We start from the raw sequence: 27,327 nt of genomic DNA, 5'->3' as shown, positions 1-27,327 counted from the left end.
CATAGCGCGCGGATCGCTGACGTGTAGCACTGCATGCTGATCCACACCGTAGAACGCGCAGTGATCCAGCGATCCAAAGTTGAGGCGGGGGGTTATCCAGCGTTGTCGACTGCAGCCAATCACAGAGCCTCACACGGATCAGTGATGTAGCCCTAGCGCCTGATCCAAGCCGTCCACTAACAGAGATCAAGCGGCGCGGAATGGTGCGGGGTTTCAGATGGGGTTTTGAGGGGGTTTTGAGGGGTTTTGAGGGCTAGGGTTGAGCATAACTAATTCAAAAAAACAAAAAAAAATATGAAACTTGCACTCATCATCATTTTATGTGGGTGAATTGCTGGGAAAAATAAGAAACTTGGTCTATGGGTATTTTCATGAAAAACCCTTAACCAAACATAGCTATCATGAACGAGGTTGCATGGGATTCAAGCTAGGGTTTAGGGCTAAGCATGACATAATTTATCCAAACGATCTCATATTGGGCATGGACCCTATATTTGCACACTAGATGTCAAGTTTTGATTTTTGGCCCATTTAGAAAAGGTCGAAAAAAATTGCTTACAAATGGGGTGTTTAGCCTAGCTTCGGAGCTCAATTGGAGCCCATTTTTCGTGACTAGTGTTTCACATTAACAATAAGTGCCCGGATTGATCGCTTAACATGCTTATATATGACTAATATTTGAAAAAGCATTGTAACATCAATACCACATACTAAACAATTTCAAATTTGAATTTTGGGTCAAATTTGAAATTCGGCCAGAATTTGAATAGCATTACACAAATACCATTTTACACAAATTGAGGCAAGTTTGTTATTCTACAACACACATCACCATTAAACAAGTTTGACAAAAGAAGTTTTTACTTCTTCTTCTTACCACTCGATTTCTTCTTCTTCTTACCACTTTTTGATCCTACCACACCTAGTTCACTCAAAGTCTTGGTTTTCTTAACTGGACTAGCTGGGACAGCTTCAGTTGGCACCACAACATCTACATGAGGCTCAGTTTGCACAACATCAACTCCAGTAGCTTCAATTGGTAATACAACTTGCAATATAGGCTCAGTTTGCGTATCATCTGCCACAACAGCTTCAGTTTGCAGAACATCTGCCGCAATTGCTTTAGTTTGCACCACATTGTGCAGCACATCATCATCCAAATGTTGCTCATGATGCATCACAAGATCAAAGACTACCTCATATTGCACAACATCATCCAAATATTGATCATTTTGCATCACAACATCATCCAACTCTTGCTCATTTTGCACCGCAGCATCATCCAACTCTGGTTCATCACCAAAATTTCTCTTTTTTCTACAGCCATTGATTCTTGCCTTTTTGATTGCCCAGCAATCTTCAACAACAAGGGGTTGACCTCCACGCTTCCTCCTGGAAAACAAAGCTTGTAATTTTGCTAGTAATTAAAAACAACACCCAAATAAAAAAACACAAACATAAACATACTTTGACCTTTCAGGAGTGTAACGACATTTTGGAGATCCTTTTTGGTGCCCAAGTTCCTGGCACAACTTGCATCTATTTTTGTTACCTTTTTGGGACCTTTTTGGCTTTGCATCCTTCATCCCCTTCCCCTTTTTACTACTCCCACCTTTCTCAAACCATGCCCTGAATCTACTCTCTTTAGGCCTGCCAGCCTTTCTTTTTGTTAGGGCAGGACACATGGAAAATTCAGTTTGCACTTTAGGCCACAGAGACTGATCTGTAAGTGTTGGAATTGGAGTTGCTTATGCAGCCTTGAACTTGCCACTGAGTAATATTCATGCAAATATGGGTGCATGTTTATCTTGGGTTGGGAGGCCAAGAAAAGAATGGAATGGTCACATGGTTTCCCGATGTGTTGCCACTCGAGGCAAGTTCAGTCATGCAACTCAGTGTTAACAACATGCCTCCTTCCAGTCTTGGTATCTTTAGCTTCAGCACCCATAATGAAGATTTTTCCACAGACAAATGTCTAAGATTTCTGCTCCTGTTCACCACCTGTTGTACCACTACAGGAAGCTTATCCCCTTGCATACAATCACCAATCCTTCTTCTCAATTCCCACATGCGCATGATCATGATCCTGATTTGGTCAACCATGTCATGCACAGGAAAGTTCTTCAAATGCTTTATCTTATTGTTAAAACTTTCTGCCAAGTTATTGTTGATATGATCACATTTGATGGCAGTGTTAAATCCTGACTTGTACCACAATAGAGAATGATATGTGTTCAACCATGGACCAAACTCACTACATGCTGCTTTTATCTTATCAAGATGATATGAATGTGTTTGTTTGGTGTAAGATCTTGATGCTGGCCACATTCTCCCAAATTCTTCCCCTCTGAATTTTTTGATCAAATTCATCCACATATGGCCAAAGCACTCCCTCTGCTCACAATGAGGAAAAACATTCTTCACTGCATTTTCTAGCCCTTTACATGCATCTATGTGTACTGCCAAAGGTGACACTGGCCCTATGCATCTTTTCAACTGCATCACGAACCATGTCCATGAAACCTCTGTCTCTTACTGAAACAAACCAATAGCAACAGGGAACATCCAGTTGTGCCCATCTAAAGCATTGCATGATGCCAATTGACCATTCCATTTGCCTGTCAAAAAAGATGAGTCTATGCTCAAATATGGACGGCACCCTGCTTTGAAGCCATCTATGCAAGGCTTTAAAGCCATAAAGAACATGGAGAAAAGAACTCTACCATCCTCTGTTACCTCAGTATCTATCTCCACAACACTGCCAGGTGACCTCTTTTCCACCTCTACTTTGAAGTTATAAAGCATCCTAAAAGTATTTGCCCAATCACCATATAATTTTTTTCATTGCCCTCTGTTTTGCTTTCCACGTTGTGGTATACTTCATCTTAATGGGGTACTGCTTTTCCAAGTCCACTTTAAGTTCCTTTGCTATAGTGTTTGGTTTTTGGCTAAAATTGGAGTGATCTTTTCTGCAATCCAAAGCCGTGATGTCATGGTTGATACTCTCTGTGAACTTGTAATACAAGTATGTGGATTTGGTATTTTATTAACCCTAATGCTACTTCCATCAGGTTGAATTCTAGCTGATATGTACCACTTGCAAGGTCTGACAATTCCATCGAAACGTCTGCACCTTGCATAAAATTTCTTTCTGTCAGTCCACATAGTCTTGGCATCAAACTCATGTTTGACTGCATAAGTCTTGAAACACATCCTAAACTCCTTCATGCTTGGGAACAACTTGCCTACTTCAATAACAGGATTTTCTTTGTCATACACACTTACAAGCTCTTCATCATGTGCATCATTTACATCATCTGCAGCATCTTTCATCAGCTGTCCGTCCACATCTTCACAAGCATATATGTTAGAATCATTAGGCAAACTCGATTCATCCCTCTCTTCCTCATCTTGATCATCTACTGGATCTACTGGAATGCCAAATTTTTTGGCAAACTCAGTGTCAGCCATTGGTGCAATGACCAAATCAGTAGTGGCTTCTAATTGTACTGAATTCCAATCAACACAAACAACCCTTGCAGCACCATCACATACCTCTTCTGCATCTTGCTCAGCCCCCTCTATTACTGTCACTTCACCCGTAAGCATGGGCATTATCTGTCTCTGTGAAGCCCAATCTTCATCTACCATTTGCGAAGCCAACTTTGAGGGCACATATCCAACCTTAGAATCTGATGTCATATCAACGAGCTCTGCATGAAAGGTAGTCTGTTTGCTTGCCCAGTGATACGTCTCCAATGTATCTATAATTTTTTATCGTTCCATGCTATTATATATTCTCTTTTGGATGTTTAATGGGCTAATTTATACACTTCTATATTATTTTTGGGACTAACCTATTAACCCAAGGCCCAGTGCAAATTGCTGTTTTTTGCCTATTTCAGTGTTTCGCAGAAAAAGAATATCAAACGGAGTCCAAACGGAATGAAACCTTAGGGAGCGTGATTTTTGGAACAAACGTGATCCAGAGGACTTGGAGTGGACGTTAAGAAATCATCGAGGAGACCACGAGGCAGGGGGTGCGCCTACCCCAGCCCCCTGGGCGCGCACTCCACCCTCGTGGGCCCCTCGTGGCTCCACCGACCTATTTCTTCCTCCTATATATACCTACGTACCCCAAAACTATCCAGGAGCACCAGGAAAACCTAATTCCACCGCCGCAACCTTCTGTACCCGTGAGATCCCATCTTGGAGCCTTTTCCAGCACTACGCCGGAGGGGGAATCGATCACGGAGGGCTTCTACATCAACACCATAGCCTCTCCGACGATGTGTGAGTAGTTTACCACAGACCTTCGGGTCCATAGTTATTAGCTAGATGGCTTCTTCTCTCTCCTTGGATCTCAATACAAAGTTCTCCTCGATCTTCTTGGAGATCTATTAGATGTAACTCTTTTTATGGTGTGTTTGTCGAGATCCGATGAATTGTGGGTTTATGATCCAGATTATCTATGAACAATATTTCAATCTCTCTGAATTCTCTTATGTATGATTGGTTATCTTTGCAAGTCTATTCGAATTATCAGTTTGGTTTGGCCTACTAGATTGATCTTTCTTGCAATGGGAGAAGTGCTTAGCTTTGGGTTCAATCTTGCATTGCTCGATCCCAGTGACAGAAAGGGAAACGACACGTATTGTATTGATGGGGTTTATATCATATTGCTTGAGTTTATCCCTCTACATCATGTCATCTTACCTAATGCGTTACTCTGTTCTTATGAACTTAATACTCTAGATGCATGCTAGATAGCGGTCGATGTGTAGAGTAATAGTAGTAGATGCAAGCAGGAGTCAGTCTACTTGTCACGGACGTGATGCCTATATACATGATCATGCCTAGATATTCTCATAATTATGCACTTTTCTATCAATTGCTCGACAGTAATTTGTTCACCCACCGTAATACTTATGCTATCTTGAGAGAATCCACTAGTGAAACCTATGGCCCCGGGGTCTATTTTCCATCATATTAATCTCCCGTCAACTAGCTATTTCTATCGTCGTTTATTTTTGTTTTCTTTACTTTTAGTCTTTATCATAAAAATGCCAAAAATATTATCTTATCATCTCTATCAGATCTCACTTTCGCAAGTGGCCTTGAAGGGATTGACAACCCCTTTATCGTGTTGGTTGCAAGGTTCTTATTTGTTTGTGTATGTACGACGGACTTGCGTGTGGCCTCCTACTGGATTGATACCTTGGTTCTCAAAAACTGAGGGAAATACTTAGGCTACTGTGCTGCATCACCCTTTCCTCTTCAAGGGAAAACCAACGCATGCTCAAGAGCTAGCACCCAGCCGTCTTGCCGTTCAATTTCATCAGCCATCTCTTCACCATTCTCAATTCTCACATACTCACCCTTCCAATTATCAAACCGTAACTATGCCACCTCTTACTCTGGACCCCAAAAAAATGCTTTCCCCTATTTTCTCCACAACATTCCTCACAACCCTCTCTTCCATGCTCTGTAACTGTGGATCAATCTCTTCAAATTCAACCTCCATTTTCACAATTGTATCTCTCTCTATGTCTCGCACGCTACCGTCAACTAGCTTTGCTTTAGATGGTAAGAACTCCACACTGAATTCGAAGGTACGAGCAACATTCCTACTGTTTATCAATGGCGGGCACTGTGAGGCATAGTCGAAGTAGACGAGGCACACATCGCAGGGTTGAAGAGGTTGGACAGGGTGATTACCTAGTCGACGTAGTCTCTCGTGGCTCCATCTCGTTCAGCCCAACGCCGCCCCGCCGCCGCTCCCCAGTCTCACCCACCTCCACAATCTGGATCTCGTGGAAAATAGGGGCAAACAGAGGCTCACTTGGTCAGATCTAACTCAAGACGGAGGGAAATGGTGCCGAATACACTCACCACATGCGCAGCCACGGCCGTCGTCGTCGCCGCCGCCGCCGACGAGAACGAAGAAGAGAGCAGCAACTAGAAGCAGGGGAGAAGCACGTGTTCAGTCAGGCGGGGAATCGATGCACTGCCAAGTGGGACCCACCACCGATTAGTTTGACCCCCTGTTTTTACCTTAACCGCAGTCCCGTTGACGACTGAACCCATGTTTTAACCACCTGGTCGTATTGGGGCTATTATTGCCATGTAAGATGGTGCACAGGAGCTATTTCTGGCAACTACGTCGCACTCCTTCCGATTCACATGAAATGTGTCGCATAGGAGCTATTCACCCGTTTTCAGACTGTACCCCTATTTCAGCATGAAATTACAGGCAAAATGCCCTTCCACAGCCCGACCGACCGCGGCCCAGAAAACACATCGGCCGCGCTCGCTCCCCTGTCCTCGCTCGATTCCCCTTTCCTCCAGCCGCCGCTAGGGTTCCTGACCCGCCGCCCCTCCTCCCTCGACGAACGGCGGTGACCCTGCTTGAGCAGACGAGCGCCGCCTGACGCGCCCATCCGGCCAGCCGAAGCAGTGCTCAGCGCCGCCTCCTCCGACCCCCATCCCGCCAGCCCCTGAGGTCCTCCGCCCCGCCGGCTCCGACCGCCCTCCCTACCGTCCTCCGCTGGCCCCGAAGAGCCATCCAGCCGGCTGCTGCTGTCCTCTGTCCGCTGCCTCGGTGAGCCTCTCTCTCTCTCTCTCTCTCTCTCTCTCTCTCTCTCTCTCTCTCTCTCTCTCTCTCTCTCTCTCTCTCTCTCTCTTCTATTTTCTCTGTACATGGAAGAGTGGATGGATAGATGGATGTAGATGATTTGTAGCTCTTTTCTGTACATGGGACAATGGATTGCTAGATGGATGTAGATGATTTGCTTGATTGATGGATGAATGTAGATGATGTTAGTTTATTTGTTAGATTCTTCTCTGTACATGGAACAAGAGTTCTTCTCTATAATGTGTAGGTAGATCGAAAATCCATTTCTGCCCCTGAGCTCATCTGCACCCGCACCGACGAAAAAAATCAAAACAAATACTAGAAGAATTCAAAAAATTCCAAATAAAATCTGTGTGGTAGACAATTTGATGCGTGAGGCCCGCTCCAAATTTCAAGTCATTTGGACATATGAGCAGCTCTCAGCAAAAAAGATAAATTGGGGGTCTGTAAAAATGTTTACTATTCATGTACTGTTTTGGCCCGATTTGTCTTTTTTGCTGAGAGCTGCTCATATGTCCAAATGACTTGAAATTTGGAGCGGGCCTCACGCATAAAATTGTCTACCACACAAATTTTATTTGGAATTTTTTGAATTTGTTTTGAATTTTTTATGATTTTTTTCTAACCTGGTGCAGATGAGCCTGGGCACCAAAACGCCCTACTCTTACTCTTTTTTCTACCCGAGTTTATTTGTTAGATTCTTCTCTGTACATGGAACAAGAGTTCTTCTCTATAATGTGTAGGTAGATGATTTTTTTTAATTCTTTTTTCTACTACAATTGCTCAATGCTACTTGTGAGTGGTTCTGTTTTGCTACTGCTATGTGCTAATGATGCGTGTGTGTAGCCCCCATTGCCATTTACACGCGCCAATGCTCTACCACCAGAAGATGATGGTACCATGGCTGAAACACGCGATGCTATTGCTACCAGTCTTGTACCATGAGATTAGTCAGTCTATTTGTAATAATATTTAGCAACTTCTTTTGTAGCAAGGGAAACTTGGAAACCTTCTTTATTGTAATATTTAGCGAGCTAAAATATTCATAAATCGTATTCATGCTCATATTCGACGATAATTTGTTCGAAACAACCAAGTGTTAGCAATTCAACACTCAGTTTTAGTTCAGGGACATTACAGACATTTCAGCATACAACTCATCCCATAATAATAGACCAAAATCTCAGAAAAGAACTCGACGGTTGATTCTGGCTGATTCTGAGAGAAGCTGATTCTGTGGGAAGTTTCCCAAAAGTTGATTCTGGAGAATCAAAAGCTAAAAAGAACTAGGCCATTAGTTGCTGCTGAAATGGATGTATCTAGATGTATTTCAGTGCTAGATACATCCATTTGAGCGACAAATAATATGGGACGGATGGAGCATACAATATGTGCAAAAGTTGCACTATTATATGATTATTCTTTGCATATTACAATAAGTGCAATTTCAATGCGAAGTTTTGCATAAGTTTTTTACATTTTCTAAATTTTGTATATTTTTAAAAGATAATATCAATACCACGAATTCATTCTTCCTTATAAAGCTTCATTATTTTTATTTTTTGTTTTTGTATTAGACTTAATATATTTCTTTCTTCATTAAGGCTAACACAAATGCTACTAATTCATTGCTTCTTAGGAAGCCTTTTTTGTGGAAATCCCACTATTATCTCTTTATTCTTGCATATTTTTAAATAGCAAACTAACTATGTATATTATATGGAAATGTTGTCATTGTTTATTTTACTATTTGTTTAAAATTTTCTTTCCTAAAGTGTAAATACCAATGCAACTAATTCATTCTTCCTAATAATTTTTTATTTTTGTTTTTAGTTTTTATTTCATTTTCTTTCTTCTTAAAGGGTAATACAAATGCCACTAATTCATTATTTCTTATAAAACTTTGTTATTTTGATTTGGTTTTAGGTTTTATTTCTTTTCCTTTCTTCTTTGAGGGTACTACCATTGCCGCTAATTCATTCCTCTTATGCATTTTTTGTTTGTGCAAATTCCACTATTGTATGTTTCTGCTTGCATATTAAAAAACACAGTTTATCTACATATTGTGTGCAAATTTTCTCATTGTTTATTTTAGATTTGTTTTTATTGTCTATCTTCTTAAATGATAAAACATATGCCACTAATTTATTCTTTCTTAGAGAAGTACAATATTTTATTTTATTTTTTTTACTTTTTATTTTCTTCCTTCTTAAAGGGTAATGCCAAATCCACTAAATCATTTGTTCTGAGCAAACTTCATTATTTTGATTTTCTGTTTTAATTTCATTTCCTTTCTTCTGTAAGGATATCACCAATGCCAGTAATTCATTCCTTCTGAGGAAACTACTTTTGTGCGAAAATTCACTATCATATGCCTATTCTTGCATATTACAAAAAGGCGCAAGTTTTTTTATATTGTGTGCAAGATTTGCCATCGTTTGTTTCAGATTTGCTTTTTTATTTCAATTCTTCCTAAAAAGTGATACAGATGCTACTAATTTATTCTTTCTTAGAAATCTTAATTATTTCGATATTGTTTTAGTTTTTTTACTTCTTTTTTTCTCAAAGGATAATATTGAATCCGCTAATTCATTATTTTTTACAAAAACTTCATTATTTTGATTTTTTTTTAGTTCCTAATTCATTTTGATTTTTCTTTAAGGGTAATACCAATGCCACTAATTTATTCCTTCTTAGGAAAGTAATTTATTGTAAAATTTTCACTATCATACGGTTATTCTTGAATATTATAAAAAAGCACATTTTTTTTACTAAATTGTGTGAAAAAACTTTCATTGTTTGTTTTGTTTATTTTATTTTCCCTTCAAGGGTAATACCAATGCCCCTTATTCATTCATTCTTAGAACATTTATTATTTTGATTTTTCTACTGTTTATTTTTTTCTTTCTTCTTGAAGGGTAATTCCAACACCACTAATTCATTCCTACTTAGGAAAGTTCCATTTTATGAAAATTGCATTATTAGATGGTTATATTTACAAGCTAAAAAATGTGTAATGTATGCGCAAATTTTGTCATTATTTATTGCAAAACTTTTTCATTTTCTTTCTTCTTAAACGGGTAATACCAATACCACTAATTTATTCTTTCTTATAGAACTTTATTACTTTCATTTTGTTTTAGGTTTTATTTAATTTTCTTCTTCTTTAAGAATAATATGAATACCAGTGTATCATTTTCATCCTAGTTGTAGTACTTGATCTACCAGACCTTGATAGACCGGCCAAGCCCACTAAGTCCATTCATTCGTCAACCATGACGTACGTAGTAAATCAAAGGATGACTGCTTGCATCTTTGGTGAACAGATGTACGAGCCCTAGCTAGCTTCCTAGTTGATGCGTGTAGATGGTTGAGTGATGCATGTGCGTTGGGACATAGATAAAAACAAGTGGATGAGACATAGTTAGCTCGAGATGGAATGCCTAGTAAACAAGTGTAGCAAGGGCACAAAGAAGAAGAGAAGTGATTTACCCAAAATCTGAACCCAATCACCTAAACCCTAGTCAGCCCCCAAAATTTAAAAGACAACTAGCCCAACGCATTGTTTCTTAGGGGTTGTGTGCAAATTTAAAGATTTGAGACTCATGCATACATGTGACTGGGCTAGCAGATTTTTTTGCCTAATGGCCACGTGCAAGGTTGTATTTTAGTTAAGCTATAACCTCCCTCTCTTACCTCATTAACTACCATGACACATCAGCAAAATACCTATGAAGTTGTGCTAAGAAACATGCATTGGGAGAGACCTTAGAGCATACTCTATAACCAAACAACCGTGGCAAGAGGGAAATTTTTGGTTTTTGCTCCTCTTAGTTAATACAGTTCTAACCACACAAACAATGATATCTCCGCTTGTATTCCTGTAGGCCCGATTCCCATGCATTTCCCGCCCTCGGTGCCCTTATTTACCATTCATGTTGCCCTTGTTTCCTGCTCGCACAGCCCCCGTTTTCCACCACCACATGTGCCTATAAAGCACCATAGTTAATATGCATCCCTCATCTCAATCTCGTCTCCCTGCTCCTATGCTTCCCCGATGACTCAGCATGTCAGAGTTTCATCCTTGCCACGGTTGTGCCACCTACTTCTGAAAGCCTCTAGTCGACAGCTTCGTCCCTTCACTCGGCATGACGCCTGGGACGACTGTACCTACATTGCCAAGACCTGCGCTAGCTAGTTTTGTTTCATGAGGGTACACTTTGGCGGGGATGTACGCCTCCAAGGCCACTGCACAAAACAACATTCCACTAAAGCAAAGTCTATGATAGGTAGAACTTTGGATGAAGAATATGTGTAGTTTGGAAATCAGTACAACAAAACACGGGGAAAATATAATGCAAATACAAACAAGGGACCGACTAGGTGGAAGTTGACTGAAAAAATTTTCAGCCACCCAATTTTTTTACCACCATAAGGCTGGCTACAATCCCACACGCAGTTCATATCATGTCTCTGCTTCCAAGATGAAGCTGGGTGTGACCGATCATGGTGGTCCGTGGAGACAAAACAAACATCACGTTCCTGGTGTTGTTCAACGTTGTTGAAGAAGCAATGAGATTTGTCAAACTTGTCGGTCGTTGGTTTCCACGACTTGGACTGCTCAGTTAGACTTATCAAGTTCTTCTTCTTAATGTAATACCACCCCCTAGATGTCATTCAATTTTTGGTTAGTCACTTAACTCAAATTTAAACATCAGGCAACTTGACTTACATGCAGCAATGAATTCGCCTACAAGCCGAATAGAACATTGCATGTAGTCCATGTTTTGCATGGATGGATCCACCTACACAATGAAAACACAACAGCCCAAGTAGAACCCTCTTGCACCAGCATCCATCTCTGTAGGCCAAGTCCTCAGAGGAGAGCAGCACCATCGACGCCCATGGCCGTCGTCATCGATATACGAATAAAAAAAGGTTTCTCAGAAGGAATAGAGGAATTTTTGCAAAATAATAATAATTTTTTAAGACGAAAAGAAACAGAATGGAAAAAATAAAACAATAATGATAATACTTGCACACAATTTACACAAAAATATGATTTTTCATAATATCCAAGAATAAGCATGTAATAGTAACATTTTCGTGAAAAAAGTTTCTTCGGAATGGATGAATTAGTAGTGTTGGTTTACCCTTCAAGAAGAAATAAAAGAAAATAAATCAAAATAATGAATATTTCTAAGAAAGAATGAATTAGTGGCCTTGGTATTACATTAAAAGAAGCAAGAAAATGAAAACAATACATAAATAATGATAAAATTTGAATACAATTTAAATATAAATTGTGTTTTATATAATATGCAAGAATAAGTATATAATAGTGAAATTTTAGCAAAATGGTAGTTTTCTAACAATGAATTAATTAGTGGTATTACCCTTAGAAAGAAAAGAAGATGAGATAATATTAAACAATCAAAATTATGAATTTTTGTAAGGATGAATGAGTTAGTGGCATTGATATAACCCTTAAATAAGAAGGAAAATTAAAACAAATAATGAAAAAATTGGTACCCAATTTACACAAAAATTGTGTTTTGTATAATATGCAAGAATAGGCATATCCTAGTCAAAAATTGCAAAAAATATTTTTCTTAAGAAGTAATAAGTTAGTGGCATTGGCATTGTCCTTAAAGAAGAATGTAAATATAATAATAATTAAACCAAAATAAAAAATAAGTTTTATAAGGAATAATGTGACATTGGTATTGAGAGCGCAGTTATGGTGCTCGGGCACCATGGTGCACTTTTTTTTACAAAAAAATCAATAACTATATTTAACAGATCTAAAAAATTGTGCAACCTTATATGTTTTCACTACAGAGCCATGAAAATTTGTTTTGAAAAAATTGCAATTTGTAAGCTTTACTAAAAACAAGTCCATGCAAAAAAACAGCCCATTTTGAAATACATATTTGTATTTTCTTTGTATGCCACATGTGAAACTAAAAATGTTGTCAAATTTTGCACGAACGTAGTATACATGTGTATGCGTGTTTGCAAAAAAAATTCTTTTGTGTTGTAGAAAATGATTTTCTGGAAACGAGCACGAAGATGCCTGTGCACCATTTGCAATTTTCGCACTAGTATTATACTTTAGGAAGAAAATGAAAAAAAATTGCATATAACTTTGCACTAAAATTACACTTTTTGTAGTTTGCAAAAAAATATTCATATAATATGCACATGCGTGGTGTGATTAAATATATTTTTGTATGAATAAATGAAACATTTGGTCTGACATGGACCCTACAATGTATAATGCCAGATAATCACTAAGTGAGACAATTTGGCTCCTACGCTCCAGGGGACCCACAATTTTAATATTTTCAAAAAAGGATTTAAAGTTTAAGGACATATTTTTTTATGGTATAGTTGTTTTGTACGTATCTGTATAACATAAAATGTTACGATGATTTATAGGCCACACAAAAAGGCAAAATTTCTAGCATAAAACAACAAAGTTCCTGGCCAGATCGGGTTGGGTGCGCGCGAGGCCGGGTCAGAGGCTCAGAGCGGATCGAGATGTTGATTGATTTGGAGGAGGCACGATGACATGGCGATGTTTCTAACAATATGGTAAAGGAGTGTGTGATGCCTTTCCGGTGAGCCCACACATGTCCAGTGAGGTGTGACCCATATGCAAATGTTATGCAAGCCAGACACCGGTCACTACTCGCTATACTCTTCGCCCATGCTCATCTAGGAAATCTCATCTTCATTAGGTCGTCCTAGATTTTGTTTAATTGTTATATAAGTATATAAGGCACAATTTGGTGCAACATAGTTAATAGCCGCGTTCCACATTCACATTACGAATAATATGATGTTTTGATTAATGTCTCCATGTCTAAGTCATATTATGAATAATATGATGGTTTGATCAACGTCTCCATATCTAAGTTTGTTGCTCCGTGACAACGCACGGACATTCTGTTAGTACACAAATGAAAACCGCATATGTCTTCTACCCTCGCCGCTGACCTGCGCCACACTAGAAGCGGCCGGCGGACCATCATCTTTCCGGAGATGTCTTCTCCTGTTTATATACAAATAAAAACCCCTCAGTTGCTCGCACTTCTGTCCCTAGATCATGCGAACCATCATCAAGCATGCGCCAACCTCTGCATGCACTTTCGGACGAGAACACTAGTGCTGATGCACGCATTACTTTGCCGAAAAAGTCAGGGTCAGGGGTGCCATGTTTCAAATCTGCCCGTGGTGACAGGTACGAGGGCAGAGGACGCACGGCAACGACGGGGCCCATGTGGACGACCGCGGAGGCGAGAGGTGGCTAGCGAGTCCGGTCCAGAGATGGTGTAGACGGCAGCTGGGGCAACTTGGCGCGCCCATTAACAGGCGACATCGCCGATGATTTGGACGGCCAACGGGAAACATTCATGGGTGCATGGCTCCGTATCCGTTTTCTTGTTGTTGGTTGGTCGGTTTAGTCGTCACGGCTCTTTCCTAATCTTGCATGCGGCATGCTGGACTACAATTATCCATCGTTGAATGCCTCCCGTTTCCGAGAGGCTTTCTAGATGACCGGGACTTGCTCAACCTCATCCACGGTGGACCTAACGTATGCGCAGTCTCATCCTACAGTTAAGGGCATGTAGCTCAACGGCGGTGCTAGCTAGGCTCTACTCACACGGTGTGCGCAGCTAAAACAGTAATACTCCTACACGCTTAATTATTGTAACACTAACCCACTGCATTTATGTCCATCATGGTCGCTAAAGATTCTGGAGTGATATATGATCCTTGAACATTTTGGATTTTTGGACAAAAACAAATCTAGGGTTTCCTTTTCCCTCCCCTATCCCTTGAAGCCTAGGGTAAACTCTCCCCTCTAGGCTCCTCTGCCTGCCGGTGGCAGAAAGGGCAATCACGGTGTCTCCGTTCCGGCTAGTAGTATATTATGTTACACATGATGCAAATGATAATCAAAATGGAGATTCAGTCCTCATATGTGCGGCGCTCAGGCGGATGGCGGCGCTTCTTCTTTGATTTTGTGTTTCGGGCTCTAATCCTCCTCGAGCTCCTCCACCTGGATGTAGTCGACGGAACTCCGACGTAGACTTACTGTCTTCTTGGGACGGTGGGGTTAGAGCAACTCCAATGGGGCGACCCATTTCGTCCGCCCGCATCCGTTTGGGTCGGCGCGGACAAAAGTGGCGGCCCAACGCGCCGACCCAAACAGACGCGCGTCCGTTTTTCGTCCGCGGGCGACCCATTCCAGGCCCAATTTTGAGCCGGATTTGTGTCGGCACGGACACGAGACGGACGCGCGCGCCTACTCCTCTCCCCGGGCCCGCCGGTCGGTGGCAGCCACCAACATTCCCCCCAATTTCCCCCAAAAACGCTCCCGCCCGCGCGCGCCCCTGCCCCCCAACCAGCCATGGAGGAAGCCATCGACCTCGACCTCGACGCCGCTGCCGGCCTCGCCTCCCTCGCCTCGTCCGGCGCCGTCGCCCCCTCCGGGAAAGGCAAGCCTCGTGCCCCGCGCAAGACCGCCGCCGCGACCAAGCCGAAGAAGGCGCTGACGCCCGAACAGCGGGCAAGGGAGTCGGCCAAGAGGAAGGGCCGGAGGCACGCCGCGACGCGAGGGATGAGGCCGCCGCGCAGCAGGAGTTCACCAACGCCCGCGTCGCCGCGGCAACGAGGGAGGCGCTCTACATGCTAGGGGTAAACCCTAGCCAGCACAGCGTCCTCCAAGCCGCCGTCGCCGCGGCCAGCACCGGCTCGTCGGCGTTTCCTCGGATGGTGTTGCCCGACTCACCCCGCGCGTCGGCTTGCAACCCGGTCCCCGGCTTCCATGTGTACCCACAGGCCTCGCGCCTCTCCAGGGAGTGCTCACCCAACATGAGCGTGGTCGCGCCTTCCACGCCTGCGCCTGCTCCCATCGACCTCAATGCCACCCCGGTGGTCGGTGGCTCGTCGTCCGGCAGCACGAGGAAACGCGCGCGACAGACGCCAGCCGGCGGGCTCCCGGACGCCCGTAACCTGTTCGAGGAAATGTCGTCCGCCGTCGACGAGGACTACATGCAAAACCTCATCTTCGAGGGTGGTGCGCCGGGTGCTGGCTATGATCCCGACGAGACACAAAGCCAGGACGGCCGCGGGGCGTTCATGCGGGCCGCTGGCTATGATCCCGATCAGGCGGCCTTCATGCGTGATCAGGTCGGCATCGACCTGGACGGCTTCCCCCTCGACCACAAGTTCCCGGAGGACTATGGGCTAGAGGTAGAGGACGAGTGCGACATCGAAGTGGAGCCTTTGTTCGAGGACGAGCTTCTTTGCGAGTGTTGGCGAGACATTGGACAAGACCCAAAGACGGGCGCCGAGCAAAAGCATTCGACTTTTTGGACTCGTGTGCACCGCGAGTTTCATGAGCGCAAGAAGTTTCCACCTTACCAATTTGTGAGCACGCGCGGGTGGGTCTCCATTTCCAAGCGGTGGAGGGTGATCCAACAAGAGTGCAACAAGTTTTACGCCACCCTTGAGAGCGTCAAGGCCCGCCCCGTGAGCAGCATCGGCGTGCAAGACATGGTATGATAGCAAGCAAGCCGCCCTCTTTTGTGCCATCAAGATCATCCTTTTTACATCTTCATTTGCTATCACTTGCCCATATGCTTGCATGGAAACATTTTGTAGACATTTCAAGCTTTGGAGACATTCAAGGTTCAACACAATGGGAAGTGCTTCAACCTCTCCCATTGCTATCGGGTCATCAAGGACGAAGAGAAGTTCAAGGCACAATATGCCGCACTCAAGGCACGTGAGGGGAAGGGCGCCGTGGAGGATGTCGGGGAGGGCGAGCCGGTACGGCCGCGGGGGAAGACCAACTCCAAGAAGGAGGACAAGTGAGATGTGGCCACCAAAGCCTTGATCGCAAGCGTGGACGGCATGATGAATAAGAAGGACTCAAGGGAGGAGGAGCGTCGGCGTTTCAAGGCGGAGCAAATGGATGCTTTCATGGAGATCCAAAGGAGGAGGCTTGATCTTGACGCCGAGAAGCAAGCCAAGATGTTCGAGCTCGAGGCGGAGAAGCAAGCCAAGATGTTAGAGATCGAGGCCGCCAACGCCAAGACAAAGGCGAAAGAAGTGGCTCTTGCAAGCATGATGACCGGGGTGGAGATCATGAAGGTGGATCTCAACGCCTTGTCTCCAAGGAAGAGGCCGTGGTTCGAGAAGATGCAGGCCGACATGCTCAAGTTCGACGACGAGTGATCTATGCGCGTCGAGGGCCATCTTTTTTTATGCCGGCAGGTGTGCCAGCATGACCGCGGGAGCCGCGATGGCGTGGTCGAACTCAAGTCCCACCATTTTTTGTGTGCTGGCATGTGTGCCGGCCGGCTGTCAAGTGCGCCAGCATGAACTGTGGTATTTTCTGAAGCCGGCATTGTATGTCGGCGCTGGCATGGTGCCGGCATGAGACATGGCCGCTGGCATGATCGGCCGCGGGACTTTTTTATTTAAAAGTTGAATGCGGACATGAAATGGGTCGGCGCGTTGGCGCATCGCCGACCCAAATGCAAAACTGGGCGGACGCCGGGCGGGCGGCCGACCCAAACGGACAAAAAGCGGACAAATGCGCCGTCCGTTTGGGTCGCCCCATTGGAGTTGCTCTTAGGGTTTCTCGTCATTTGGCGTGATTTGTTGTCAGATGCTTCACATTTATTCAAGGGTTCAACGAAGACGAATGCAACTCCAGGGCGCAAGTCCATAGAGGCATGTACATGAAGACTTCTCAGCAGTCGTTGACAAGGTCAAGCCGGCTTCATCAGGGGAAGGGCGACAGTGGCGCATCGGCGGCTTGTTCTGGCGGCGGTTGTGGTCGTTCCATGGTCTCAGAATTTCGATGTAATTTTTATTATGTTTGATTCGTTAGGCAGGTTTTTAGGCTCATTTTGTCAGGCAGTTTTCTTTCCTTCCGATGCATACGACCAGGGATTTCGTTAGGCGGTTGACGATCGGTTGCTGTCCATAGTTAAGTCGGCTAGCGTATCGTTTGGTTGAGACGTCCCCTTCATGCATATGCATATAACCCATTGCCAAGCAGACAAGATGACACATGAACAAGTGAGAGATACGATACGATGGTCCATTGCTAATTACGTCGACGATCGGGACATGGTCGATTAATCATGTCCGCACATTATAGCTGGATACGCATGCATGCATGGGTTTGCGACTAATTAGGAACGTTCTCATAGCAACTCCAACGGGCCGACCCAAACAGACGGCGATTTCGTCCGCTTTTTGTCCGTTTGGGTCGGCCGCCCTCCCCGCGTCCGCTCTGTTTTTCATATGGGTCGGCAGCGCGCCCAACGCGCCGACCCATATGTGTAAGCGTGGCCGGCTGGCCGCCCAGTTTGACATTGATTTGAATTCAAACATATTGTGAAATGAAATAACAAGCAAAATAGTTTAGCCGCCCAAATAAATAGTATAGTTTTACAAGCCAAATACAAATAAAAATGTTTCACATAGTTTTGCGAACGAATAAAAGAAGATACATCTATTGGTTGCCAAAATGAGTCTATGTATGCTCAACCAAATCATTTTGCAGTTGCACGTGAGTTTCCCAATCACGCATGTCTTCATGAAACTGAGTGAACTGCTCAAATGTTGCCGCTACTCCATGCTCAGGCACAACATTCTCACCCTGAAACTGAAAGCCTTGATCGTACAGACGTTCCGGGCGCTCGTCTTCTACGATCATATTGTGCATGATCACACAAGCAGTCATCACCTCCCATAGTTTCTGCGTGCTCCAAGTATTAGCAGGATACCGAACGATGCCCCATCGAGATTGCAAAACACCAAAGGCACGCTCGACATCCTTTCTAGCACTCTCTTGCTCTTGGGCAAATCTTTTCCTTTTCTCTCCGACAAGGTTGGGTATTGTCTTGGCAATAGTGGTCCACTGAGGATAGATACCGTCACCCAAATAGTACCCTTTGTCGTAGTTGTGGCCGTTGACAGTAAAGTTCACCGGTGGGCTGTTGCCTTCGGCAAGCCTAGCAAACACTGGCGAGCGCTGAAGCACGTTGATATCATTGTGTGATCCAGCCATGCCAAAGAAAGATTGCCAGATCCAGAGATCTTGAGACGCCACGGCCTCTAGTATGACAGTGCAAGCCCTGACATGTCCCTTATACTGCCCTTGCCAAGCAGAAGGGCAGTTCTTTCACTCCCAGTGCATGCAGTCTATGCTGCCAAGCATCCCCGGGAAGCCCCTGTTGCCATTCATCGCCAACAAACGGGCTGTATCTTCAGTTGTCGGCTCTCTCAAGTACTCAGGGCCAAACACAGCAATCACACCCTTGCAGAACTTATACAGGGACTCTAGGCATGTAGACTCACTCATACGGACGTACTCGTCAATGAGATCATCGGGCACTCCATATGCAAGCATTCGGATGGCGGCAGTGCATTTCTGATAAGAGGAGAAACCAATCTTGCCGACGGCATCCTCTTTGCACTCGAAGTAGTCATCATAGCCGACCACTCCCTCTTTAATACGGTTGAAAACATGCCTACTCATACGGAACCGGCGGCGGAATTTGTGATGTTTGAACAACGGGTTTGTTGTATCAAAGTAGTCCTTCCAGAGAAGGAAATGTCCGCTCTCTCGGTTACGATTCAACGCCGGAAGGTGGCCCGGAATGGAGCCACGGAACAACGGCCGCTGGTTGTTGAGGTGGTGATGGACCAACACAGCAGCCAATATCTCCTCCTCCTCGTCGGACGACGAATCATCAGAGTCGCAAAGGAAATTGTGAAAAAAGAACTCGTCGGCGGAGTCCATTTTCGTACCTTGGCAAACTGTCGAACAGCTTGCGGGCGTCGAAGAAGGAAACGGCCGGCGAGGGGAGACGCGGCGCCCACAGACCAGCTAGCTGCCCTGCCGCGTCCGACGAGTGTGACGGCGTCCGACGAGCGTGCCGGTCGGATGTGGCGGGGGCGGCGAGGCGTCTTCTTGGTCGCGGGCGGCTGTGCGGTGGGGGAAGCGGCGGCGGGAACCAGTTTGCTCCCTGGCGGCAAAACGGCGGCGGCGGGCGACTGGGGGCAGGGGCGGCGTTGCTGGGCGAATGTGGAGGCGGCGGCAGCTAGAAGAGTCGCCGGCAAAAATGGGCGGCGGCGTCGGTGACGGAGGAGGCGGGGCGAGGGTTGCTTGTTGGCCGGGGGGAAGGGGTGAGAGGGGAGGCCAATGTGCCACAGACCAGCGGGCCCGGGGACAGGAGTAGGCGAACGCGCGCGTCCGTCGCGTGTCCACACCGACGCAAATCAGGCTAAAAAATGGGCCGGGAATGGGTCGCCCGCGGACGAAAAACGAACGCGCGTCCGTTTGGGTCAGCGCGTTGGGCCGCCTTTTCTGTCCGCGCCGACCCAAACGGACGGCCGCGGATGAAATGGGTCGCCCATTGGAGTTGCTCTCATGGCGTCGTTGTTTAGAGAACCGCTGTGTCGAGCTGTACAAGGCGTGGTCAACATGGCGGTGCATTCCATGCATCTCCATCTAGCTCCGGGCGACTCACTCAGCGTTGGGCTCCTCTACGCCACTGACAAGAGTCGCAAACACAATGTGACAGTACTATGTAGGTAGATGCACCCTCTGGCATGGCCGGCCAGTCCAGGACATGCATTCATGCATGTGCCGGCATAATTTGTCAGTAGCGCAAGCAGCTGCTGCTGCAGCCGAGTGTAGCATGCGCATTGAGCTGCTGGACTAGGTGCGGCCACTCGCCGTGGTCAGGACCACGGTAATAACAACGCATTGATCAACTGCCATGCTGCCATGCGGATCGCGGCCGGCCGGGAGGAGAGCACGCCGGCCGGCCGGAGTTACTCCGGTGGCCCAGCCCGCGTTCAATTCCCCATCTGTTCTTGCATCCCCGGCGTCCGCTCGCGTACGACACAACGACGCCACGGTGCATGCATGATCCATCTAGAAGAGGAATCCATCTATTCACGCGCGGTAGAAATTAAGATGAGATCGACGCGGTGCTGGATCGACGGACACGGACTGACGGGGGGGGGGGGGGGGGGGGGGGGGGGTTGGATCCATTTATTGCCTGGTTATTGCCGTGGGTGGGGTTAACGCAGTGAATGTGGGCATGTGAATCCCTGACGAACTGGCCGGCCGGACAGCCACGGGCGAGACGCGTCAAAGATGGCCAGCTCTCCTCTCACACCCTGCTGCATCGTCTTCGATCCGTAGCTCAGTGTGAATAGAATGGAGAATGGCTAGGCTGGCTGGTCGCCGTGCATGGCGCCTTGCTTCCTGCACCGGAATCTGGACGTACAGTGAACTGCAACAGGCTTCAAACCTCATCTCCCCGGCCCCGGCAACTCGTCCGGTGTAATCGATTGCGACGGACCTACGGTGTCGCGTGTTCATGGCCCGGCCGTCGTCCAACCACCGGCATCCGTCCCCCTCTTTTGATCGGTCGCAGGCCTAAGGCCAGCTCCAAAGCAGCACCGCACTTGTTCCATTACTGTTCATTTGGGTCGAGACGGACAAATATCACTGCCCAACGTGCGCCCTCGGACGCAGAATCTGTCCGCCTAGCGTCCGTCTAGACCCATTGCCGACGCCAAATTGGACCGAATTTGTGTCCAGACGAACAATAAAATGGACACACGTGTGTCCTCTCGGTGTCTGCCCTCCAAACGCATGGACGGGCCCGCATGTCAACCACCCAGATGCCCCACCCCGGATCCCTTTCAATGCTTAGCCCATGGACCGGCGAGTTCACATTCACTATCACTTCCATACACTTCTTTGCCCACACGGGCCTGACAAGCCCTACGCCGGGCCGGCCACAATCGGTATGTGGAAGTGGATCCCGGGGCCGTCATGGAAGCACGACCATGAAGTCGAGTCGTCTTCTAGCTCGTCGGGGCCGAGGAACGCTGGCGGCTTCTTAATCTCGCCTCCCACCGCCGCACCGCGGCAGAGGCCCTACATGAAGATGGAGGTGTGCAACCGCTACTAGGATACGGCCACCACGCTGTCGTGGCCCGACGTGCACCTGCCAAACGGGTGGCATCTTAGCTCGGATCGGGTGCCCGTGTCAACCATCCTGGCGAGCGGCCGCCCATCTTTTGGAGATCAACCACCGGCGAGCCTAGCAAGCAAAATCCAAAAACCAAAACGGTCAGGAATCAATTACACCCAGCCTTTGCGATAACAAATGTCTTAAAGATATTAAAGATGCACACAACCAAAAACCAAAAATAATAATAAGAAAAAAAACGAAAGATCCCGCTACAGTTCATAAATCAACATAAATCCATACGGACACAGCATCATAGTTCATCGGACCAAACAAACATATATTCATACTAAAGATAACTAAATACTAAAAGGAGATGGATAGGGGTGTCGTTGGAGTCGTATGAGCCTTTCTCGTACGAGGAGGAGATGTTGTCGGCGATACGATGGACGGCGCGCGCCTGCTGCTTCGCGAGCCAGGCAGTGTTTTTGTCGGTGGCCGCCCTCTTCATCGTGAGGTGCTCCAACCTTGCGTTCTTTTGGTGGAGGTGCCCCGCGTCACCGCTGTGGTCAGGAAGCGGTTGAGGAACGCCGTGAGGAGCTGCTCCTCCAGATCGACCAACGTAGGGACGCAGGACCGGCAGGAGGAAGATGCCTCCACTGCCTCCTCCCTCTCCCTTGCCCGCTGCCTCACATGGCGTGTAGCCCTCCGATTCAGGCGGTTGCATCAGTTGCGGCGCGCGCACGAACATCCAACGATGACTAGGAGGAGCAACCGCCGGAGGGGGGTGGACGGGGCCTCGATTCATCGGAGCGGAGCACACAGCCCTGTGCACAGTGCGCGATGGGCTGACACCGTCGTCCGCGATGTGTCGCCGGGTGGCAGGGAATGAAGCCGAGCTCGATCTATCACCCATATCCACCAGCGACCGCCAGAGCGCGATGCGGTTGGCGAGCCCCTCCTTGTCGTTCACCCCAGTCTCGCTGAAGAAGGCATCCAAATCGATGAGGTCATCATCTCACCTGGATGTGCTGCCGGTGCTCAACATTACGAGAGGAAGGGACGGAGAGGGGAGGCGAGCCGATGGGGAGGTAGAGCGGAGAGTGATGGATCAAGCTAGGGTTTATCGAGAGGGGGAAGGGGATTTAGTGGGGACAAGGTGGGGTTGGCGCGGGCCATCATGGACCGGCCTGACATGACAGACGTGTCCGGTCCGCCCCATTATCAGGGGTGCCGGTCTTCTCGGGCATTTAGGGGTCTTTTGAGGAGGCCGACTGAGTAAAAAAACCTTTTTTTTTTTCATGCATGCATGATCTTAATTAGACATAGCATGGCAGCATAAATGTTCCACTTTTAATACTCTCGATAACCAAGCAATGTAGGCCTAGTTTAGATGGAACCCAATCCCTAACTGCCACTCACTTCCTAAGCCATACTTCTGATCGCTACCGCGCACCAACCATCTGTAGTGAAGTCCTGCTTCTACATATCCATGTCCGTTAGCTGGAACAGCTTGCAAGGGATGTCCCTCTCACGTCTTATCTTCTTTTCCGAACATCCATTATTCTTGATGCAAAGCTCAAATGTCGGCTTAATGACACAACTGCATAAACATGGATGGCTGAACCATGGCGTCTTTCGGCGCATCAAGCACCAATTGCTACCTCTGACCAAACCAGCTTGCAGCCCTGACTTGATGCTTTCAGTCACACACGTGCTAACTTATACGGATTTTAATTGATTATTAACCTAAAATTTGGTCCAATTCAAGATATTTAACTGCAATGACGCCCTAGAAGCCGAACTACATGCTCTAATGCAAGGAATGGCCCTTGCTATTCAGCATAGTGAGGGGTCTATCATTGTTCAAACCGACTCATCGGAAGCAATGTTGTCAATGAAGGGGGACAGTCTTTGGTTTTCTGCTTATGGACATTTGTGGCTAAGATTCAGCATCATATGGGTGTAAGAGAGTTTATACCATCGAAAATTAAGCATGAGCAAAATAGGGTAGCAGATCGATTGCCTTCGTATAGTCGTACAGAGAGTACTACTGCTATATGGCTAGGTAGAGGACCATCATGTGTGGAGGAACTTTTGCCTCTTGATTGTAACCCTGTGATCTTGGAATAAAATCTATTTCACCCTCGCAAAAAAAAAAAAACAGGCTTCATGGAGCCCGTCCTCCAAAACGCCTACTCCTTAGAATTGGCGAATCTTTTTGTTCAAGGATATGGCAACAAAAATATTCTCCAACGAACAGCAGCAGGTTATAGGTACATTTGTGGATCAAATCAAGAATTCAAGAGAAGAAGAAAGAAGAGAAGGGACTCGAGCACTAATCAAGAGAAAAAAAGAAAAAAATACATGACGCTAAAATTGAAGAGGTGGCATTGCATCATGATGTCCAACGAGCAGCAGCTGCAAGCAGAACCGATGTCACGCCGCAGTATTTATCTATATCTTCTTGATGAGGCATGACACTGACACCCTGCCATAATCACATATCCGTGACGTGGTACGCGCCGCGCCGTGCATTCCGGGTCGACGGAGGCAATCAATTCGCGGCCACCGGCGGCGGCTGGTTGCGCTCGACGATGCCGGCCCGGAGCGAGTTCTTCATGACGACGGTGAAGGCGAAGGTCTCGGTGGGGTCTGGCGGCCCCTCGCCGGCGGGGGGAGTCCACCGGAGCTCGCGGATCATGTTGGCGAGCGTGAGCTGGATGTGGAGCACGCCGAGCGTGGCGGCGGGGCAGATGCGGCGGCCGGCGCCGAAGGGCATCATGCGGAGCGCGCGCGTGCCGGTGATGTCGGTGTCGTGGCCCTCGCCGCCCTCGAGGAACCGCTCCGGCCGCCACGCGTCCGGGTCCGGCCACGTCTCCGGGTTCTCCGTCACCCACGCCGTGTAGAACTCCACGCTGGCGTTCGCCGGCACCCGGTACCCGCCCAGCTCCGCGTCCCGCGTCGCCGCGTGCGAGAGGACGAAGTGGCTCGGCGGGTGCCGCCGGAACGTCTCCTTCACCACCGCCTGCGACCAAGAAAATATTCAGTCACGTACGCCGCCGGCAGAAAACTGTCGCCATAATTAGTAAAGTGCTGGGCTGCTGGCGCCGAAAATTGGAGCTTTCTTTTTTGCATGTACTAGCACTCTGTGGGTCGCTTTCAGTTGACCATGGCTCACTGATGATGAGGTAGCAAACGTCATTTTCATATCTGTTTTCATGTCCAAATCATCGATGATGATTGATCATTTGGACACCAGCTACACTTGAGTGGCCAGCTGCAGGAGTGTCTGCTTAGTTTAATCCCTACGTCAACTATCCTTAATTAGTAGCCGAAATCTTGGTTCGCAGGCGTGTGGTGATGGTCCTTAAACAGGAAAAGGAAAGCAAACATGGGACCGATCGACGGATGGTGATGGTGTGACACTTGTGTTCCAATCACAAACTGTGAAAGTTTAGTTGATTAATTAGCTGATAGTTCAACTTATTAGTGATTATCAGTTCATGTAGCTAATGTGTCATAATGCTAAAGTGGACATCTCTCAAGGGTAATGCCAAATGTCTACTTTAAGGGCAACAATTTCGTAGAATTGATTTTGCCCAAATTTCGTAGTAAGCAATTTGCTAAATTAATTGATTTGTCGCTAGAGTTAATGATGTCAAAGATAAACAATGTAGAGTATTCTAGAATTGGAATGGATGGATTAATCACCTGCAAGTAAGGCAAGGCCTCGACGTCGGCCTCGGTGATCCGGGCGGTCTTGCCGGCCTTGGCGACGACCTCGTCGTAGACCCTCTCCTGCGCCGCCGGGTCAAGGATGAGGTGCATCATGACCCACTCCAGCGCGGTGGCGCTGGTGTCGGTGCCGGCGCTCATCACCTCGGAGCAGAGCGTGACCAGCTCCTCCTCGCCGAGCCGCTTCCCTCTGCCCGGCGGCTCCAGGTCGAACAGCGAGTCCACGTACGCCTCCCCGGGCGGGCTCATCATCTCCACGCCGCCGATCACCCTGTTCCCCTCCCCGGCCGCCTTGCACGCGTTGCCGCCGGTCCGGAGGAACTCCCGCCGCGCGCGCACCAGCGGCAGCAGGCAGTTGAGCTGCCGCCGGCGCAGGTTCTTGGCCTCGGCGAGCTCCCTCCGGAAGAGCGGCGTGAGGAGCGGCAGGAAGTCCGGGAGCTTGGGCAGCGAGATCATCATCACATCCTTGAGCACCTCCTCGATCTCCACGATGAGCTCGTCGGGGATCTTGGCGCCGAAGCAGATGCAGATGAGGATGCTGCAGATGGTGAGGCGGCAGCTGGCCATCATGCGGACGGCGCCGGTCTTGGCGTGCTCCGCGCGTATCCGCCGGAGGTGGTTGCCCATGGCCCACTCCCGGATCCACGAGAAGCCCTTGACCCGCTGCGGCGACACGATCTCGGCGACGAAGTTCCGGCGGAGCGCGCGCCAGAGCGGGCCGTAGGGGGCGGAGTTGACGGTGCACTTGCCGACGCTGAAGAGGAGGCGGATGGGGCTGTCGGCCGGGCGGCTGGCGAACATGGGGCCCTGCTTGACGAGCGCGTCGTGGATGAGGTCGGCGTCGGTGACGATGACGAGGGTGCGCTGGCCCATGCGCATGGTGAAGATGGGCCCGTACTTCTCCCGGAGGTCGCGGACGACGTACATGAAGGGGCGGCGCTGCAGGATCACCTGGAAGAGGTTGCCCACCACCGGCCACCCCGGCGGGCCCGGGGGGAGGCCGTCCACGCCGCCCGTCTTGGAGCAGCGCCGCCACCACACCAGCCCCAGCACCACCGCCGACGCCAGCAGCAGCACGTCGTTGACGTCCATGGCGCCTTAGCCTCCTCTTCGAGCCCGACCAGCTCACGATCTCGATCCCTCTCCCTGGCGACCGATCGATGTCTCGCGCTAAGCTAGACGAGGAATGACATGCAGTGAGTGTGTACCGTGTACGTACCTAGGAGGTAGCTCGATGGATGAGCTAGCTAGATAGGGAGGTGAGGAGTGTCGTCAATGGCGGAGTGGGTGGAGCGATATATAGCGGGCCGGGGCGAGACGGGGGAGACGAGAGTACTGTGGCGGGCGTAAATGCGAGCTATCTACCATCTGAAAGGGGCCATGAATGCGAGCTCCAGTGTGTGTCCTTTAATGCGGGCTCGTGAGAGCTTGGCGAGCGAGCTGTAGGAGTAGGACGGTACGCCACTGGTATTGTACTGTGTACCGGCGGCAGCAAGCTGGCCATGGCTTTCTTTTTCTGGGAATCTAGAAGCGGCCGGGCGGCATTGCTGCGCTCATCGCTCTGCTATCGCTTTAATGGCGCGCGTCAGTGAGCACGAGCCGGAGCGGTTGGGAGGTCGATTGACGCGGTCCAACGCGCTGCGACCACGACTCCATGAGAGCCATTTCCCCCAGGGGCCGGTGCACTGCCATTCCCGCGTTGTTAAAAGGGTTACAATTAGCTTTCTCCAATTGGGTAAAGAATATTGGTCTTAACTCCTTTTTATTTCTGGTCTTAACTCCTGAGCAATGAAATAGCCATATAATAAGACCCGCGCACAAATAATGTGGAGGGAGCAGGGTTAATTAAATTTCGCATATTTCGGTGGGGGTCGAAATATTTGTAACCCTGAAATTCCGAGCCAGATTCAAACAAACTTCAAAATGATT

The 27,327-nt window shown here is 47.6% G+C and overlaps 1 protein-coding gene across 1 annotated transcript; it reads right to left on the bottom strand.

The window, feature by feature from the left end:
- Positions 1 to 23,878: 23,878 nt before the first annotated feature.
- LOC123165055 (cytochrome P450 77A3) lies at positions 23,879 to 26,767 on the bottom strand. The gene is made up of 2 exons (XM_044582681.1): positions 25,375 to 26,767; positions 23,879 to 24,688 (listed from the first exon to the last, which is right to left on the bottom strand). The coding sequence occupies exons 1-2, from the start codon at positions 26,488 to 26,490 to the stop codon at positions 24,218 to 24,220; spliced, it is 1,587 nt and encodes a 528-aa protein (XP_044438616.1). The 5' UTR covers positions 26,491 to 26,767; the 3' UTR covers positions 23,879 to 24,217.
- Positions 26,768 to 27,327: the final 560 nt, after the last annotated feature.

Source organism: Triticum aestivum, chromosome 7D (genome assembly GCF_018294505.1).
Source record: "Triticum aestivum cultivar Chinese Spring chromosome 7D, IWGSC CS RefSeq v2.1, whole genome shotgun sequence".
NCBI classification, from domain to species: domain Eukaryota; kingdom Viridiplantae; phylum Streptophyta; class Magnoliopsida; order Poales; family Poaceae; genus Triticum; species Triticum aestivum.
The sequence above is the reverse complement of the archived record's forward strand: the minus strand, read 5'-3'. Positions and strand labels throughout refer to the sequence as shown.